This window comes from Salmo salar, chromosome 01 (genome assembly GCF_965601325.2).
Source record: "Salmo salar chromosome 01, fSalSal1, whole genome shotgun sequence".
In the NCBI taxonomy this organism is placed as follows: domain Eukaryota; kingdom Metazoa; phylum Chordata; class Actinopteri; order Salmoniformes; family Salmonidae; genus Salmo; species Salmo salar.
This window is the reverse complement of record NC_138291.1, coordinates 36,300,339-36,320,980: the sequence shown is the minus strand read 5'-3', so window position 1 is coordinate 36,320,980 and position 20,642 is coordinate 36,300,339. Positions and strand designations below refer to the sequence as shown.

At 45.7% G+C, this 20,642-nt stretch overlaps 1 protein-coding gene across 9 annotated transcripts in view; it reads right to left on the bottom strand.

Annotated features, from left to right (window-relative positions):
- Positions 1-20,642, bottom strand: part of LOC106601189 (Ral GTPase activating protein catalytic subunit alpha 1) — a 74,826-nt gene that overhangs the window by 3,810 nt on the left and 50,374 nt on the right. For 5 of the 9 annotated variants that reach the window (XM_014193174.3, XM_014193218.3, XM_014193185.3 and 2 more), the window contains 6 exons: positions 19,257-19,328; positions 19,006-19,129; positions 18,657-18,812; positions 14,239-14,397; positions 13,376-13,503; positions 3,162-3,286 (listed from right to left, as the gene is read on the bottom strand). In XM_014193174.3, the coding sequence (XP_014048649.2) occupies positions 3,162-3,286; positions 13,376-13,503; positions 14,239-14,397; positions 18,657-18,812; positions 19,006-19,129; positions 19,257-19,328 (764 nt within the window). Of the gene's footprint in view, positions 1-43; positions 1,538-2,133; positions 2,248-3,161; positions 3,287-13,375; positions 13,504-14,238; positions 14,398-18,656; positions 18,813-19,005; positions 19,130-19,256; positions 19,329-20,642 lie in introns of those variants that run through there. The other 4 variants (XM_014193201.3, XM_014193244.3, XM_014193195.3 and 1 more) reach the window with 3 other exon arrangements.

The following is a 20,642-nucleotide window of genomic DNA, read 5'->3' as shown; positions in this document are numbered from 1 at the left end:
CCACTACAGTCAATAATAAAACAGCAATGCTGAAGGCAGGGCCAGCTGCTTGCCCCCCCCCCCCCCCCCCAAATACTACTGGATCTTACTCCTCCAGTCTACACCCTGCCTTTCTGAGGTTAGTCCCCAGCTCATATTAGCCTTAGTCTAAGGAAAGCCAGGGGAAAGTCAGTACATGCACTTTAATTTCTACTGTAGTGGTAGAGGTGTTACATCTCTTTGAAAATCATTGTTTTGACTTGTGTTTTAGTGACTGTATTATACAGAGAATACAGTCAGCTCTTTTTAACTGTGATGAATCAAAGCATCAATGTGCATGAAATGAATCCAAACAACTATGGTGGTAATATTAAAACACAGGGATATGACACCTAGACCGTCAGAGAACAATACACAGGACACTAAAGAAGAAGGAAACAGGGGAAGAAGGAACAAGAAAAAAAGGTACTTTGCCGTGTTCATGTTTTAGCGTACCATTCACAGCTAGCATGAAAGACCTTCCGTTTCAAGCCTTTGCCCTTTACCTTGCCGAGCCCAATGTTTTCTAGTGGAGTTTTGGGAAGGAGCAGAAATATCAAGCTCTCTTTGGTGGGGAAGATGAAGAGAAGCCACAAAGCCACAAGGGAGAGGGGAGGAGAAGAAAGTAGAAGAGGAGACAACAGGACAACAGAGGTCAGTAGAGGTGAATTGGAAAATGGGTAAGGAGAGGAAAAGGGAAGAGGAAGTAATGAAGCAGTTTGAAGGAGTAGGCAGGGATGGAGCGGTACAGCGGGGTAGAGCAAGCAAGGAAAGAATTGGAAAAACGCAAAAAGAAGAAGACAAAGACAACAGGAGAGAGAAAAGATAAGAGGTGTGAGCAGAGGGGGAATCAATAGAAGGTGCACAGAGAACAAAGACAGCAGAAGCACCACCTAAACACATCATCACACACACACACGTTGACTGGCGCATTAATGCAATGATTCCACTTACTTACCAACGTTTACGCTGTTTAAATATTGATCTTCAGGGCCAGCCATCTTCAATGGCTACATAACGTGTGTGCGTCTGTCAGTCCATGAGTATAGAGAGCAACTGTACTGTGCTCTGACTGGGCTCATAAAACAGACTTGACTGCCTAACAATTACTGAACATTTCAGATGTAGTGAACACACGTGTAAAAAGGTAAAGAAGCAGAGCTCCAGTAAATTCATGCTCAGGAACACACAGAGGAAGATAGTGGTTAGAATCAAAACACAGGATTCAGAGTGGGAGTGATGATGAACAGAGGACAACACGAGAAAAGGCTTGAGCCTGTTATGGTGGAAGCATGCAAGGTCTGAGGTTCAATGTTAAAGTTAAGACACTCATCTGACAACATGATGGAGAAGAAACAAGAAACGATTGAGATCAGCAGATTTGGTCAGTGGAGAGAGAGAGAGACCGATAGGTATGGGGAAAAGTAGGATGTTCATAACATTGTTACAAGTGAATCAGAAGGGAGCGGGGGTTTCCAGGAGTCTTACCTTTAGATATACACAAGTGATAGATTATGATCTAAAGGGGGAAACAAAGGAAAATAAAAACAAAAAAATAAAAATGGAAAACCAAAAAAAAGAAAGGGAATAAAAATAAAAAACAAAACAGAAATATGATCATTTGGGGTTAAGAGGAACAGAGTCCGTGGTGGACTGGTGTTATCAACATAAAGGCAAGGTTTTAGGGCTGAAAGATACTCATCACATTCTGTACTAGGAGACTAACGTTTGTTAAAGCACAAGTCAATGACATAATTACATTACCAGAATAATATTGGGGTATTTTTCAGCCACAAAACATGCTTATTTTTCTCACTGTGCGGAACAAAAACCCATGTACAATACACATGCATCTTTTTACAAATGAAAGGGTCGCAAATTCAAACTGTCAAAAAGCAATGTCATGGACAGATTGAAAATCTTTAGGGATTTTTGAAAAAAATTCAATATTGTATTTATTTTACTGTCTTAATGTAAGCTACTGCTTTTAATAAGCACACACCTTACATCCATGACTAACATTAGAAAGAAGAGGACAGAGAGAACTGCTCTGTGTCACAGTATAATGCTCTCCTTTAAGATTGGATATAAGAACAAGTCTTCCGGCTGACTGACCCTTTCATTTCCGGCATGCATGTGATGTAGCCTGTCGCCACCGAGCAGAGACAATGAAGCTGGAGAGAGAATCAATGTGATGTAGCCTGTCGCCACCGAGCAGAGACAATGAAGCTGGAGAGAGAATCAATGTGATGTTGGACCATGAGACCAGGTGTGTCAGCCAAACAAGTCCAGGTCCTGGCAGAGCACTTATCACTCCATGAGGGGCCCTAACTGAGGAGGGAGAGAGGGCACTACGCTATGGAGGGGAGTGTGAGACGTGGCTAACTGTTCCGTGTGAGTGTGTGGGGGGGAGGGTGGGTCTGTCCAGGGGAAACACTTGGTGTGCATTGTTACAGAATACATAAAGAAACGACAGGTGCATAGACAGAACTAGTGCGGTTAAGGTTACTGCAGTAAGTGAAGGAGGTTTTCAACGCCAATACCTAACTCGTAACTACACAGAAGAATTTGTGGATCATTTCTCAAACAGGCCAAACTTCTCTACTGCTAACTAACACTACAAAAGTACTTAAGTAAAAACACGTTAGAAGTACTACTTAGTTTTTTAGAGTATGTATATTTTCACAACTTTTATTTCACTACATTCCTAAAGAAAATCATGTAATTTTACTCCATACATTTTCCCTGACACCCAAAAGTACTCGTTACATTTTGAATGCTTAGCAGGACAGGAAAATGGTACAATTCACACACTTGTAAATGATGTCTGAGTGTTGGCGTGTGTCCCTGGCTATCCGTAAAATATAAAAACACGGAAATTGGGCAGTCTGGTTTGCTTAATATACAGAATCGGAAATTATTTATACTTTTACTTTTGATACTTTAAGCATATTCAAAACCAAATACTTTAAGACTTTTATTGAAGTAGTATTTTACTGGGTGACTTTCATTTTCTATTAAGTTATCTTTACTTTTACTACAGTATGACAATTGGGTACTTTTTCCACCACTGGTTGCAGTATATGAAAGATGGACTGTGATGGGCTACAGACCGAGTAGAGGGAGTAGAGAGTGTGTCATACCGGGGTCTGAGAGATGGTGGTGGTAGGGGGCGGGGCAGAAGACCCTCGCTGCGTAGTCCTCGAAGGTGGTTGGCTCCAGGTGGTGCTGGACGATGGTCTCCAGGTAACGGGCTCTCTCCTCGTAGCTGGTCCACAGGTCAAGGGTCAAAGGTCATTCAGTATGGAAGACATTAGGGCACAGGACCTCTCTCTCAAAAGGGAGATACAAGATACAAAAATCAGGTTGTAAATAATGCCCTTCGGGACTGCATTACCTGTGCAGCATTGTACCCACATACTTATTCGACAGAGTTGTGATTAAATCTTACCCTCTCTTCCCGTGTGTGTGAACCAAATAAGTCTCCCTAATCAGAGACTCTCTGCTCATAATGACAACCATCCACTGCTATTAGAAGCTCCTAGGTAAAGAGAGACAAGTCACAACCATCTCCGTCCAACCCAGAATATCAAAAGTGTGTTAGGAACCCAACATTGGCTTTTCAATATCATGACATTTGGCAACAATTGCCTTTTTACTGTCTCTATTATCCAGTTAAGTAAAAATGATGGTATTCTGTTAATGGATTGAATTGGATTAGTTAGGATGTTGCATATGGCTTTCCCACATGAACACAGCAGGCAGAGGGGCGAGAGAAGTGGAGAGAGAGGGAGGTAAAGACAACCAGAGAGAAAGAGAGAGCATGTGACAGAGACAAAGGGTGAGGACCCTCTCCTGCTGGAGTGAGGAGGGGGAGAGGATATTTTGGGAACAGCCGAGTGTTTCACTGCGCAGGGTGAGGAGCCACCTGGCGATCGCTGACACAAGGAACAGCAGCAAAACATTGTTAAACGGTCACACACACACAGTCTGACGTCTAACATGGTAAAGTGTGATAGGCTGCACAGCGGGGGGAGGACAGCACTCCAGTGGATCTGCCACCTGCCTTTTCCCAGCACCCCACTTCCTGCTCACTGTTAAAGCTATCAAAGATGCCACTCAGGGCTGTGAGAAGGCCTTGGAGCAGGGTGTGTGTTCTGTGTGAGCGCCTGTGTGTGTGTGTCAAAGTAATAATGAAGGAACAAGTTAATGCACGTCAGCCAGCAGCCACCAGATGAGACGCCAACACCTCACCTCTTCATGCCACTTAGAGACAAAGACGCCCCACACGGCTCCAACACAACACGTCACTCTGACACCAGGGCACACTAACACCGGGAGGAAAACAACACAACCAATCACCTCTCTGGATGGATGTCTGAGATGGAGGGAAAAGGCAGATTCTGCAACACAGTGCTTCATCAAGTCAACAGGTTTTCTACAGTTTAACCGAGCCAATGAAATGAAAAACATATCAGTGTGTGTGTGTGTGTGCGCGCGCGTCAATTGGGTCTTGACATCAGTGCATCACCCTGATTCATTCAACGACACCCAGGCAGGTTACTGTATGAAGTACGTTCCAACCCAGTAGCAGAGCCTGTGTTTCTTAGGACACATGCCTGTCTGAGTGTATAGTATCAGTACTGTACATAACCCTCATTCACTGCACACACGTTACTGTGTGAAGTGCTGCGTTGGGGGACCTGTATGTAGGTAGCCCAACATGCATTGTCGGACAACAGTAGCTGTGGCTGACCTCAGTTTTGAGAGGAGTGAGCCGTAGAAGCGCCACTGCTGCGTTATTTAATGGTAATCATTTCAGCCTCCTTTTCTCCTCTTCGTCTGTCCCTGCTCTGCGTGTGTCCGCCAACTCGCCCTGGTGTCGCGTCACTAATGCCAGCCATCACCACGACAACTAATCCTCTGCACTGTTGACTTGAGATGCTCTTTTGTGTCTTACAAAAAAAAAAAAAACGAGGTGAAGAGAAAAACAGATTTTTGCATTATACATCTTTCAACCATCAAACATGCCCTGGCCGGCTACAAATATACTGTAATTGAATTTGATGGGCATTACTTTTAACAGCTTGTTAAAGAAGAAAAGTGTCTTTAGAGAATGTGCATGGTTCTCTCTTCAGCCTTCCAGTCTCTCGAGTGGGGAGTGGAGCAGGAGAGGAGAGGGGGAAAAGAAAGGGGGCTTTTGTGTATCACCAGAAACTCATTTTCCCTGTGGATGAAAGGCAAAAAGGAAACAAGGGAAAAATGCACCTGGCTTCTCCCCCCTCCTACCGAGCATGTCATTGTCACCGCGCTCAACTCCCGGCTCTCGGAGGAAAGAGGACAAATTGCCAGTGAAGAGACACCAGAAGCGAGCTTGTTAGCACATTATCAGTGGTGGAGAGTGTGTGTGCGCGTGTGGTGGAGGCTGTGTGTGTGTGGACCGTGGTGGGCTACAGGAACAGTTCCCTGGCGCTGTGTTAATTCAGCACACAGAACATGCTGCTGCTGATAGCCTCCAAATTGATCACTCTTTTTGTTGTCGTTGTGCCCTGCCTCCCTCCCTGCTTCCCCGTTATGAAGGAGTGAGTGTGCCAGGAGGAGAGAGCTGCCAGCCTCTCCAGAGCACTGTGTTGCTCTAAACAAGCCGTTGCTCTCCTCTCCAGTTGGAGATTCAGGGCCAAGAGCGTTGGTCTCTCCACTGAGCAGAGCAGCACTCCCATCAGTGACCTGCTGCACAGAGAGAACTCAGGCCCATCAGTGACCTGCTGCACAGAGAGAACTCAGGCCCATCAGTGACCTGCTGCACAGAGAGAACTCAGGCCCATCAGTGACCTGCTGCACAGAGAGAACTCAGGCCCATCAGTGACCTGCTGCACAGAGAGAACTCAGGCCCATCAGTGACCTGCTGCACAGAGAGAACTCAGGCCCATCACTGGCCTGCTACAAACCTCAGAGCTCACACACAATGACAAGTGAAACTGTAAAGAAAAAAAAGAAAAAAAAACACATACTTCATCTGTAAAAAGAAGAGTCGTCGGGAGAATTGACCCGTCAGTTAATGCAGACAATACGCATGAGCTGTACAGAGGGCACATATCAGGCTGTGGTGCCCAATGAGTCAAATAGCTAGCTAGCATTGAATTGTTTTAACGTGGCACTATTCCAAACCGTATGGACCCTTGGTATTTACAACTGTAAACGAGAGGGGAGAGGTGTAAGCCTAGCTAGGGGACCGAACTGACACGTACAGGGTGTCAGACACACACCAGCTGAGAGAGGATTTTTTTAAATTGTACACTTGCTCATTCCCCCTCACACCACATCTAGCTCTATTATTTTAACCTAGCGGTCCTAAGTGGGGTGTTGTTGCACTGCTGGCATCTTCAGAAAGAAAACGCATGCAGAATGTGGAGAGCCCACTTCTCTATTGTGAGACGAGAGCATAGCTACAGAGAGAGGACACATTTCCCAATGTCTCACTAACTGTCCCGCAACACTGCCTCAATACAGCTCTGCAATGTGCCAGCCAGGCCACTGGGGCCCCACTAGAATAGCAGAGAGCCAATATGGACATGATCATCAACCCAGTTTAGAACGCACATTACATTCAACATCTACTGACAATTAGGCTCATCGACTGAAGCATCCCGAACAGTAAAATGGCCCAACAATAGGGTTTTGGTGAAGGTCGGGGTTTTTGACAATACATTTCTTCTGGGCTCTGTTCAAAAGTAGTGTACTATATAGGGAATAAGATGCCATTTTGGACGTAGCTCCGGTACTTTGAAATAACCACAGACACCTGCGTGACCAGCGTTAGTCATCGGACCAGCGACTACAAGAATCCTAGGACTCCACTGCTTATCTCACAGCACGAGAATGATCAAATTGAATGATGGTTAAAAAATAATAATAATATGGGGTAGCAGAAATGGGCCCAACATCAGTGATTCTGACTGGCAGTGTTCGTATAGCTACCTGCTTTATTCTGTGCCACAGGGCAATGGTAGAGAGAACAGAGCCGAAAGAGAGAAAGAAAAAAACATCACATAATTTAATTTAAGGACTTTTACAGACTATGATTACAGAAATCTGTGTGTGCCCTGAAGTGCAGGGTAATCGGTTTATTCCCCCATCTGATGGCTGTGATATCGAAGCCCTAACAGTGATTTTATTACTGGGAGGAGGACGAAGGGATGGAGGGTGCTGCGGCTGGCTGCCATAGCCCTCCTTGTCATTACAGCCAATGCCCCCCTCGCTCCATCCCCAGCCCCCAGATGAGAGGAGAGATAGCCCAGCTAATGCTTCTCCGCCTGGGGCCACACAGACATAGATCTGGGGCCCTCTGGAGTCAGATCCACTCCTATTAATCTCCTACCAAACCCAATTGGAGGCCTGGCCTGCCTGTGAAATATTGCTCTGACCTGACCTGCAGCCCTGATTTATCTGTCGCCCGTTCTGCCTCTCTCTCCCCCCCGTCCGATGGTGAGACGGTGCTCACTGCTCACACCGTGTGCCTGCTGACGCAAATTCAACGATTATGTAACATTTAAGGGCACAGAGGAGGGAGTGCTAATGTTATCCCGGGCATGAACAAACGCATATACACGCACGTACCTGGTAATTATGATTCATGAATTGCAGAAAGTGGGGCAGTTTACATGCGTTTCTGTCAATTGTTTTCCACCTGGACTGTGCTCTGTATGTAGGAGAATCAGTTATAAATCGTTTTATACAGCCAATACATACATACATACATACATACATACATACATACATACATACATACATACATACATACATACATACATACATACATACATACATACATACATACATACATACATACATACATACATTCTATTAATTTGAACTGTACAGCCACAGATCAGATGATACATTTCCTTATTATAGTGCATTTCTCTATTGGTTTAAAAACACATTCCTAAAGGAAGCAACAGTGAGGACAACACCGTCACATTAACCTTTTCAATTATTTTTGTTGTTGAGGATTGAAAGCCACTAAGAGATGTGTGCTCTTAAAAAGCCTGTCTTTATAATGATCTAGGACAGTCAGCTCTATAGTAGCAACAACAGCTACTGTGTGAAGACTGGTTCTGTTCTGATGTGGTTCTAGTGTGTTTATCCAGGCAGCTGGTGGTCTTGGGCCTAGATGGGTCACAGGTAGTTTGCATTGATTCAGGCTGTGGGCTACCAGTCAGGCAGCTCATCTACGAGCATACAACTGACCCGTGGCCAACACACACACACACACACACACACACACACACACACCTCATCTCGGCGCCTGTAGCCAACCTGCGGCGAATCCTAAACACCTTGTCAGAGAGCCCGCTCTCCACATCCGTGCCTCCCAGCCCCCCAAGGGGTTAGCTTGTTTACCCACTTTCCCCAACCAGGAGGGGGGCTGACAGAACAAACCTTCTTATAAAAACATTATGCCTCTAGCTTATGTGTGAGCACAGTTCTGATGCTGAGGCACGAAAGAGGCAACACAACAACATAGCTGGAAAACTAGAAAATGATTAACTAGGAGATAAAAACAAGGTTGAAGACGTTCCATAAACACTGACTGATATCAACTGTATAAATAGTACGACATTAAGATGATAATTATGCATAGGAAAAGAATAATGTGCTCATGGATGCATCTTGATATATAATTTCACATTAGACTGCAATTAGATCGATAATCAGATCTACTTCTTATCTAAATTCAATTGGCTGACAATGTACGAGAGAGCACGGTAGTCGAGAGACATATCTGAATTAGTGTACAGATTATGTTGTCTGTGCTAAATTAATAAATAAGTATATTTCCATGCAGCCAGAGTCCTCATCAGCATCACAGAGGTCAGGAGGACAGAGCAGCTAGGGTCAAAGCCAGCCAGAAAATAAACAAAATCGGAGAGGAGTGGGAGAGAGCGATTAGTTGTGACCCCAGCCTATGTTTCTTTATTTACTCCCCCCTTTTATACTTTGACAGGAAACAATTAGCGAGTAGCTAAGCCCCCCCTGTCACACACACAGTCCAGCAGGCCGCAGTGCTACTGGGATACAATGGGGCTCATTGTGGGAGCTAGCAGTGTGTGGCTGCGCTGCTCGTTAGGCGTTTGGCTGGGCCTGGTTGTGTGTGGGGGAGAGCGAAGGGACAAAAGGAGCCCAAGCCCAAAGCTTTCATCAGCTCAGTTGCCTTTGGAAAAGGCAGAGCCAGAGCAGAGGGAGGAAGGCACTGACCCAACGCTCCCTCTATCCCTCCACTATCACGCTCCACCATATGCTGACCCCAGCAGCAGGGCAGTGATTGCTGCCAATCAGAAGCCAGTGTGTGTGTGTTTGTGTGTGTGTGTGTGTGTGGCTGTCCCTACCGCCATTCTCTCACTGGCTCGCACACAAACCACTGGACTGGCAGGGCCAATGGGGAAGCCGCTTAGCAACTCTCCGCTCTCCCCTCCTCCTCCACAACCAACATTGTCTCCCCGGCTCCACAATCGGCCACTGACAGATGGAAGATGGCCGCGGCTCACACAGTTACATTTTAGTCTGCCTTCCAAACAGCTTGACAGTCCCCTATACTCCTAAACACACATACCAGATAGGCAAAACAGAGGGAGACCAGAGGATGTGTTGTTGAACATTATCAAGGGGCTTTACCTCGGACAGACCACATGGTCCACCGGCTGTAGAGGTGGTCTAGAGGGTGGATGGTCGAGCCCCTGGCCCTACGGCCAGAGAGGTCAACCTAGCTCTAAATCACACCCAAACATTCTAACACTAACTAACCAGCGTGGTCACTCCGTTTGCCGCGCCGCTCAGGCCTATGGTTAACTTATCCTGTACTATGCTAGTTAACAACTTTCCAAGCTGGTACACTAAAAGCATTTTTTCACACTACCCCCAAACACACTGGGAGGGAGTGCATTGGTGTGTGTGTGTGTGTGTGGACTGCCACAGAACAGATCTCCAAACTGGCTGTTTACATGACCCTTGGATTACTCTTAGCAATGTAGCAACAAAAGCCTGATATCTGCGATAGGATAGAGGCCTGGGTTATGCTGCCTGTGTTACCCTGAGCCTCTCTCTGCCTGTGTTTGCCCAGCAGCTCCATGACGTGCCATGATTCGCAGCGCTGCCTGACGCCAGGTACTGTAGCAGCTATCTGCTATTTGAGTCCACCAGACATTAAGACCAGCAGCAGAAAAAGGGGGCCCTTTTTTCCCTTCCAAGCACTGATTTCACAGTCATGGCAAATGAGGGATCAGTGAGTGGAGGCAGATGGACGAGCCCCGGGGCCAAGAGCATGAACTGAAACTTAGTGTGGAAGAGAGAGCGGGGTCGACGGGCGCGTGCAGGAGGGGAGAAGAGGCAGAAGAGAGAGAGAGAGAAGAGAGGTAAAGGGATAGATGGCGGACAGAGAGAGAGTGTTCACAACATCTAAAACTACGACTCAAACAAAAAAGCAGGCTTCATCCCCTGGCGCTGCTCCGTTCAGAAAAGGTACGCAGAGGACGAAGAGGAAAAGAATAAGAGGAGAAAAAGCTCTTTTGATGTGGTTTCACAAAGCAAGGCGGTCGGCAGGCGGGCAGTCTCTGGAGGAGATAAAGAACCCAGTGTTCTCCTTTATGAACAGGATCACTTAGCTGCTCCGGGGTTGGGCACCGCTGCACTCCAGGGGGATTGTGGGGGAACTAACCTACGTCACACCATCACTACAAGCTCCAGTTTGCTGCTGTAACGCAGTTTGACCTGATTTCAAGTCCACTCACAGAGATCATACATTATTAAATAGGGACTCAATATGTAATTCCACCTTTCAATAGTATATTGGTTGAGTCTTCAATTTCCAACCCGCTGCACCCTGTTTCCTAACCGAAAAAGGAAAATTACAGCACTGAATGCTAAATTTGTTCCGTAAAACAAAACAAGGACTCATTCCAGAACACAGCAGAACACAGGAAATAACCAATCATCCTTAGAGGAAGACAGGAAATCCTTTTCTCCAGTGGATTTCACTAATAACGTCATTACAATCATCATAGTCAATAATGCTGTTTGTTCACATTGTACAAGAACGATCCGTCAGAGGTGGTGGTGTGGTGGTGGGGGGTGTTGTTGTTGCAGAACCATTGTACATCTACTGTTGAGGAATGAAAGGAGAAAGTGGCCCAACATGCCCGCCCGCCCGCCCGTTTACTGGCTGTGCTCTGCTGCTCTATCAACAGGTAACTAAGTACTGCTCAGTGTCACAGTGTTGCTGGTCCAGTGGGACCACTCAATTCCTTCTGCCTCAGTGCTCCCTAAAAGCCCCTCAGTGGAAGGCATTTAGAGAACATCTCCCTTAACACGCAAACACGAAAGCAGCGACCGCGCACACACACACACTTAAAACATCGCTATGAATCATCCCTTAAACAGACTTCAATTAGTTGCCTGCTGAAAGACAAGATCTCTGTCCCCCCTCACACACATTTTGTCAAAAGAGTGAGAAAAGCTGAAGTAAAAGAAAATAAAAAAAAGAGGGGAAGAAAACAAAACAAAGAGGGGCTGGAGGCAGATAGAGAGATAGTCTGGAAAGACATCCGTCGATAATGACAGATTACTGTAATTCTGGCTGTCAGGCCCATCGACCGGTGCAACTCACGCCAATCAATAGCCCAGTCCAGTATCGAGCCCTGCTCTGCCCCCCCCCCACACACACACACACGGGTGAGATTGCTGCGAGCAGTCTCAAGCCGAGCCAAACAATCATTCGCTCCGAGAACATGGCAGATGCGAATGGCTTTTTACCCCCTTATTTTTTGCTTTGTTTTCAAGCAGTATTATCCTTTTTTGAAAAGAGAAGAGCTTGAAAAGAGGGGTTAGAGGGTTGAGATAGAGTATTTAGAGGTGGGGATTTGAAGCATGTGAGCTTGAGTGGTCAACATAGTAGCACTTTCCAGGGAGGAATAAAATAAATCAGTACCTAGAAGCTTCAGTACCTAGAAGCAAACTGGACTGGAGGGCAAAGTGGTACTTGGTTATAGATTTGAGTGTATTTCTACATGGCATAGAAACTGCTGGAGGCTTTTTCTATTGAGTCAAGGTATAATATACTGAAGCATTAACGTTCATATTGACATTACGTACATTTTGTAACATTGTTACAGCGATATTATTGGACAATATTGAAACTATTTGACAAAAATATGTTACTATTCAAAAGATCCAACATTAGTGATGGACAGAGTTTAAAAGCCATGCTATTAGTGATGGACTGAGTTTAAAAGCCATGCTATTAGTGATGGACAGAGTTTAAAAGCCATGCTATTAGTGATGGACTGAGTTTAAAAGCCATGCTATTAGTGATGGACTGAGTTTAAAAGCCATGCTATTAGTGATGGACTGAGTTTAAAAGCCATGCTATTAGTGATGGACTGAGTTTAAAAGCCATACTATTAGTGATGGACTGAGTTTAAAAGCCATACTATTAGTGATGGACAGAGTTTAAAAGCCATACTATTAGTGATGGACAGAGTTTAAAAGCCATGCTATTAGTGATGGACTGAGTTTAAAAGCCATGCTATTAGTGATGGACTGAGTTTAAAAGCCATGCTATTAGTAATGGACTGAGTTTAAAAGCCATGCTATTAGTAATGGTGAGTTCAAAGTGAAAAGAAAGAGGCCACGAGAAATAAATTGCTACTGAAGCATTTCATTATTGAAACAATATTGAAACAATTTGGCTAAAATAAATCTACGTAATCACTCCAAAAAAGTGCCATTCAAAGGGATCAAGTAAAATTCATGTTTTTAAGAGCAGCCATGATATTGGCACTGGTGTGAATCAAAGTAGCGGCGGCAAAATAGAAATCACTACCCAACCATTTCAAAAGCAAATTGCTCTGAATCATCGTTAGGAGACGATGGGCAATGATCAGAGGCTCCTGCGGTCTATTGGAGAAAAATGCTGTCACCTCTTTGCACCAAGCAGAATGTGAAGCTCTGCATGTTGAAAAATACAGTGCGGAAGGGGATGAGACATCGATCATTATCGATCGAGAGAGACGCTGTTCAACCATTACGTCTCCTTAGCTTGCAGTGCAGTCAGGAGCTGGTCTGTCTGTCAACCTATTTCCTTTGCCCGTCTCTACAGCAAGGTGACACACACTCTACTGATCTCCCTTGCTAGTGAAAAATAACAAGCTCAACAAACACGTTAACGTGACAGCACTAGCCACAGGCGAGGATAGGCGTAACAGATCACGCAGTGTATTGTGGTTTTATCTCCCCCCTACAGGCAGTGTGCTGGACAGGGCTGAGGTAGGCAGAGTCAGGGTAGAGAGATGGGGAAGGATACAAGTTCTGGTAGAGGGGGATGAGGGATTTTAGAGCCCTGCTGGCATTGAGGGCTGTAGCCCGGACCATGGTGGGAAGGATCTTCTCATCCACTATGGCTCCATCAAACAGCGGCCCGAAAAATGGGACCTGGAAGGGGGTAGAGTGAGAAAGAGGGACGAAGAGAGAGAAAGAGAAAACAACACCGGAAGTTACCATTGATTAGATAAAGCCAGAACGATATAAGAAACTTTATAAACCAATAACAGTAAATAGTGATCTTCGTCTCTCAGATCCCAGGGAATGCAATGTTCATTTGATAAAATAACATAAAAGCACTTTATGGCTGATGTTGTTTCAGTGCCAGAATTGACTTTCATGAAAGCCAGACCTCTTTTTTGTCCTTATCTGGTCATCTTTCCACATTTCCCCAGACTCTGAAGGGACAGACCCATCTTCTAGCCATATCCATACCGCAATTTAATTCTAAGAATCCTGTTGACCCGATTAGTCCGGACATAACTGAGCAGGAAGCAGGAGTGCCGCGAGACATGTTTATTTGAGATATATAGAATATATATATCAAATAAAATAGAACACTGCAGCAGGAATAGCTGTTATTGTCCATTGTCATTTTTCAGAACAAAGACATTTCTATTTTTTTTGCTTTTAATCCAACCCCCCACGAGAAACACACACAAAAAGGAGGGGTTAGAAGCCAGGGTCAGTCAAGATGCGGCGCCCCTGGAGCAGTTAAGCAGTTAAGTGCCTTGCTCAAGGGCAATGATAGGAAATGGAATCTAGGATACCATAATGTTAATGTGATGAAGAAAACATCTATAGACATGGGAGTTTCGGGTGGATGTGGGACAGATCTGAACCCACCTCTGGCTTCTTGAGGATATGGATGCTGTACATGTGGTTCTTCATGGGGTAGATGATGATGAGGACGTCGCCAAACTCCGTGGGGATGATGCCTCTCCTGTAGTCTCGGGAGTGCTCCGACCACACGATGTGCACCTCGTCATTCCCAAGATGGCGTAGCTAGGAGGACATAGATGAGAGGAGGAGAGGGGAAGAGATGAGAGAGAGCAACAGGGTGAGTGGACGTCAATGTTGACGTTTTCAAAAATAGTGTTCAAGTTCATGTAATTCATTCACATGGCAGAGGACGATTGAACACAGTCACACTTTAAGTGAGAGCCTGGAGCTTGGCATCCCCGATGAATGTCAAAACTAAGGCCGTCTTTGTCTGATTCTCATTCTCTCAGGGCCCCCTATTCAAAAAGCATCTCCGAGTAGGAGTGCTGATGTAGGATCAATTTCCACCCCCTGTTCATATAATCTTTTTCATTGTGTTCTAAAACGGAAAACTGCTCCTATATCAGCACTCCTACTGTGAAACACTGAATACAGTGTCTAAGGCTCCTTCATTCATCCAGGATCTTCTAACACATTGTGTCCTGTGTGGGGCAGGCAGAGAGGTCGCTGGATGCCTAAGACTCCTCTATCATTAACCTTGAAGAGTGACAGGTGCCGCCCCCGCCACACGCTGCTTTAGACCCCAGTACCCATCCATCTTCCACAGTTCACTCCATCTTCTCACCTTCACTCCATCTTTCTAACGTTTTCTCCATCTTACCGTTCACTCAATCACTGAGGGCCACAGTGTGTTCATTAGGTACAAAAACTGATGAAACCAGGAGGGACTACATGGACTTATCTAATAATAAAAGCTCATAAAATGTTTCTGTTTTGAGCCCTAATGAACATGACCCTGGCCTGTATAGCACCTTGTTCTCATCCTCTGCTCTCAACAAATAGGAAACTCATTCTTTCCTCCCAGCAATTCACAAAATGTAATCCTCATCCATTGCAGAGCAGATAGCTGCTGCATGAAACATCTCCCTCTTCACATATCACATCAGCAGCCCTCATTCATAAATCTTAAGACCCAGAGGGTGTGGATGTATTCTCAGCCTTCAACCTTCGATACGCCTGTCACTGTCTGTGGGGAGATGGGGGAACGGTACTAGTCAAAACAACAAACGAATAAATATGCGGGCTGGAGTGTGTGTGTGTGTGTGTGTGTGTGTGTGTGTGTGTGTGTGCGCGCGCCTGCTGGCCGCTCTCTTGCTGGCTGAGCTGACACGCTTTAGTGTCTGGTTAACATGGTTTAGTGTCTAGCTGCAGATTGCTCTGTTGGATAGCATCTCCTCCAGCCTCTCCAAATCCAATCAGCTGCTGAGGAGTCATGATATGAGTTTAACCAGGGGGACAGCCACGGCCAGATCTAATTTGGCTACATTATGGCCATGTGCAGCGCGGACCGCCGGGTGAAGGGGGAGCAGGAGCGAGAGCTACGCTCCAGGCCCCTCACTATGACAGACATGTGATCCAAAATGGCACCCTATTCCCCATATAGTGCACTATTGGGCTCTGGTCGAAAGTAGTGCACTACATAGGAAATGGGGTGAAATTTGGGACAAACAAGGGGGTTTGGGGGGCCCCCCCACCACCCACACGTACACTATATGACCAAAAGTATGTGGACAACTGGTCATCGAACATCTCATTCCAAAATCATGGGCATTAATAGGGAGTTGGTCCCCCCCTTTTCTGATATAACAGCTTCCACTCTTCTGGGAAGGCTTTCCACTAGATGTTGGAACATTGCTGCGGGGATATGCTTCCATTCAGTCACAAGAGCATTAGTGAAGTCAGCCACTGATGTTGGGCAACTAGGCCTGGCTCGCAGTCGGGGTTGAGGTCAGGGCTCTGTGCAAGCCACTCAAGTTCTTCCACACCGATCTCGACAAACCATTTCTGTATGGACATCGCTTTCTGCACTGGGGCATTGTCATGCTGAAACAGGAAAGGGCTTTCCCCAAACTGTTGCCACAAAGTTGGAAGCACAGAACCGTCTAGAATGTCATTGTATGCTGTAGCGTTAAAATGTCCCTTCACAGGAACTAAGGGGCCTAGCCCAAACCATGAAAAACAACCCCAAACCATTATTCCTCTTCCACCAAACTTTACAGTTGGCACTATGCATTGGGGTAGGTAGCGTACTCCTGGCATCCGCAATAACCCAGATTCGTTCATCGCACTGCCAGATGAAGAGTGATTCATCACTTCGGAGATCGTTTTTCCACTGCTCCAGAGCCCAATAGCGGCGAGCTTTACACCATTCCAACCGATGCTTGGCATTGCGCATGGTGATCTTAGGCTTGTGTGTGGCTGCTTGGCCATGGAAGCCAATTTCATGAAGCTCCCGACAAACAGTTCTTGTGCTGACGTTGCTTCCAGAGGCAGTTTAGAACTCGGTAGTGAGTGTTGCAACAGAGGATAGACGATTTTTACGTGCAACGCGCTTCAGCACTCGGCGGTGACATTCTGTGAGCTTGTGTGGCCTACCACTTCACGGCTGAGCCGTTGTTGCTCCTAGACGTTTTCACTTCACAATAAAAGCACTCACAGTTGACAGGGCAGCTGTAGCAGGGCAGAAATTTGACTAACTTGTGGGAAAGGTGGCATCCTATGACGGTGCCACGCTGAAAGTCACTGAGCTCTTCAGTAAGGCCATTCTACTGCCAATGTTTGTCAATGGAGATTGCATGGCTGTGTGCTCGATTTGTCTGAAATAGACGAATCTACTAATTTCAAAAGGTGTCACATACTTTTGGCCATGTAGTGTACAAACCTTGCTTTGCTGCCATACATACCCACCTTAATTGCAGCAACGAATTATAAGTAGAGCGGTGAGGACTGGTGCAGTACATGAAGACAGACAGGCGTTTTGGGGGGCTGGAGGATGGAATGACTGATTTGAGCAATGAAATGGGAGGCTCTTATGTGAGATACGGTGGTAAGAATTTTCCTTCATTTTAGGGTCATATCTTAGAGGTCATCTGACGGACTGGATGCATGATAGTTCACATTATCAGCAGTGTGAGTGAAGAACCAGACAATGCTCACAGGAAGCAAGCAATCAGTGGTGTTTCAGGTCGTTATTCAACCCCTCAAATCAGACTGTGATAAAAGACACCCCTCTCAGCTCATCTAAGCCGCTGCAGAACAAGGGGAAGGAAATTAAAACTCACAGCTAACGATCCATCTGCTTATTACAAGTCATTATACACCACAATGTTCCTCTGGTACAATCCCAATCCTCTCATCTACTATACTCAACATGAAATCACTGCAGCTATGCGTGTGTATTATTGGCAATCGCTGTAATCCAATTAGAACGCCCCCCCATGAACGTCTTTCTCAGGTCAAACTAGGTTCCTCCCAAAACATACACACCCCATTTCAATATTCCCCTGCTGTCGGTCTGCGTTCATTAATGAGTCTGTTGTTCGTATTAGCAGCACCTTAGTGTCTGGCCAGGGCTGTGTGTGTAATGCCACTGTTGAAGACGAATGCTAGGGGAAGTGAGGGGACAGCTCTAACGATACTTCATTGTTCATCCTGCATCGCCGCGGCCATTTATGGCTACAGGCTGTATCATGGGCCGGCCTCACAGACAAACTCATTACAGCCCAAGCCCTCTGCGCTCTTATTCCATTTCTGCCTGCCTGCTGAAAAATAATACCAATGCAGATGGACATTTGTAGAAGAGGACAAAAACAACGGAGAGAGGTGAAGTCTGAGGTAAAAGTGACGGAGGGGGAAAGAGAGAGAAACGCTGCCGTGTTCCAACGGGAAGGAGAAAAGAGAAATAATTAGGTGAGTGAGGTAAAGGGATATGAAGCAAGACAGAAGGGGAAAGGGCTTCACGAGGACATGAGAGAGAGGGGGATGAAGGTGAGAATATTATTTCTCCCCCACTCCCCCGGTTGCTGGAAGGACATTTCATTTCCTCTAGTCTTCTGTAGCAAAACATGGCATGTTTCTCTGTGGGGATCATGTTCACACAGAAACAGCTCTCTGCAGGTAGAAATGTGAGCCACCTGAGAGAGCTGGTCATATAATGGTTAGTAGTGGACTATGAACAGTGTCGTCTGAGACTGTCTTTTTGTTTCCGCATTGTAAGAGTCGGGTGGTACAGACAAGCGCTACAGAGTGGTGTCTGTGTAAGACACAGAGCAGACATTGGGTATCTCTCTCTCTGTAGGGGGATCAGTGGTCATCTAAGGTGGCAACACAGAATAACCTACACCCTGCTGACTGGGTGAAAAGGGAGTGAGCGGTACAGACAGATTGTGTGCATCTCAATAAGAGAGCATAACAGGATGCTGTCAGACATGACTTTTTTCACACAGACGTCAACTGCCGTTTCCTGGAATATCATAACAGACCTTTTTGGTGAGTGAGTCGTCAGAGTCGGGGGGCATGCGTGTGGAGACGTGGAACATGACCTCCACGGTAGAGGTGGCGAAGTAAGGCGTGGTCAGACCCGTGCTCTTGTTCCTCTGAAGACCTCCCATGAAGCCACAGTGACTGGTCAGATTCACCTGTTACACACAAAGGACCATCAGCAAGGGACACAACCATACATTAACCTTAACCACCCACGTCACAAAGTCCCTCCAAGAGGCAGAAACAATACAACGTAATATTAATATAACTCACTATTAATGATACATGTAAGGCTTATATACAGTGATGCTGAAAGGTTGTAGTGCAGAGAGTAGGGGTCTGTCTTACCTCCCAGCCCAGCCCAGAGACAAAGTCCTCGTAGGCCTGACTACCACTGGTATTAGACAGGATAGAGTGCTTGTCCTCTTGCCCCTCCGCCACGTAAAACACAGCTATCTTGTGAGTCTCACGACTAGAGGAAAAGAGGGGCATTGGGAGAAAAGACGATGAACAAGAAGAGAAAGATAAGGACACATTTTTGTTGTTTCCTAAAAGTAAAACAGTCACTTTTTCAGTCTGAAAGAGAAACAGTAACTTACCACTGCCTGGAATCAAGGTTCTTCAGCTCTCTAAGCAGTTTCTCGTTCTTCTTCAGGAGATGGAAGTTGCTCCTATGACAGAAAACAAGTGTATATGCCATTGGCATAAAGAATTGTGGCGTAGATTCTACATAGCCTACAGATTATATTTACAACACCGTGAGGTCTTGGTATAGATTCTAAAGATTATCAAGCTTGACTGCAACAACACACGGAGTATGGACAATAAAGTATCTATTCTAGTCTATTCAACAACAAGGCCCTGCATCCTCACTCCCTACAGGCAGACAGTGATCAGGTGATTAGGGCTATAGTCCACATACATTCACTGAGTAGCCCCAGACCTCTCCCTCCAGACTCTCTCTCGCCCATTAACAGGCCCACACTCCTAAATGACCACCACTTTGTTTTAGTCACAGTATTTCCTGGAAAATCAGACCAATCGAGTCAAACCACAGCCAAACAACTGAGAAGCCCCCCAAAATCATCACTCACAAGATTTTAGCTAAAAACACAACTACTCTGCTACTTTATAGCAAGCAACGCACAGATGATCCTGAGAAATCAATAAGCTTAGATCTTAGTTACCGGCGTCACAACATGAGATATGGAGTTTTTAAAATTGTGCCTTATGTTCTCCCATCTGGAGCTTGAACATTAGCAGCTTAGTGTAGGCGAGAGGTCCTCAAGTGGGGGGTGTAAAAGCCACGACTACTTTCATGAAAGGACTTTGTTTCGTGGTGTTTTTCCTCCTCCCACCCTTTCACCATTTGAGTATAGGCCTCTATATTAGCTTGTTACAACGTAATGGTCTTCATTTTCTCCATTGAAAGTGAGCCATTTCAGAGGCGGCAAGCGGGAACAGCATGAAAGGCCGTTATTACACAGTTCCTGCAAGCTCGCTACCCCCGAGAGTGAATTGCAATATATTAGTCTAACGAGGAATAAATGGCAGTGTTTCCACTATAGTCAAAATAATTTTCAGGATGGAAAATGCTGTCAGTGTAAACTTAAACTACTAAAACCTGATAAAGTATGTAGAAAAGATAAAAGGAGCTATATATTTTTGATAAGATCATCTTTGAAAACGAACAATCACCAATAAAAACTAGACAGAGTCTAAAGGCGCTAAGAGACAGCGTGCACTAGAAAGGCTGGACCATTCATTTTCAATGAAGCCTAGACGGTGGCAAAATTCTATCCAGGCGGAGCGGTCAGTGGTGCTCGTGCCCATGGAAGCAAAGCAGCCGAGGCGGAGAAAATAGGATTCTGCTCTATTCTTGAAGCGGTGCTGTCGTTGTTGACCAATCACAGTAGAAAACGTTGCCTGCGTGGTGATACGTCGGCACGCATGTCCAACAGCAGCACCAGCTCACTCTAGCTAGC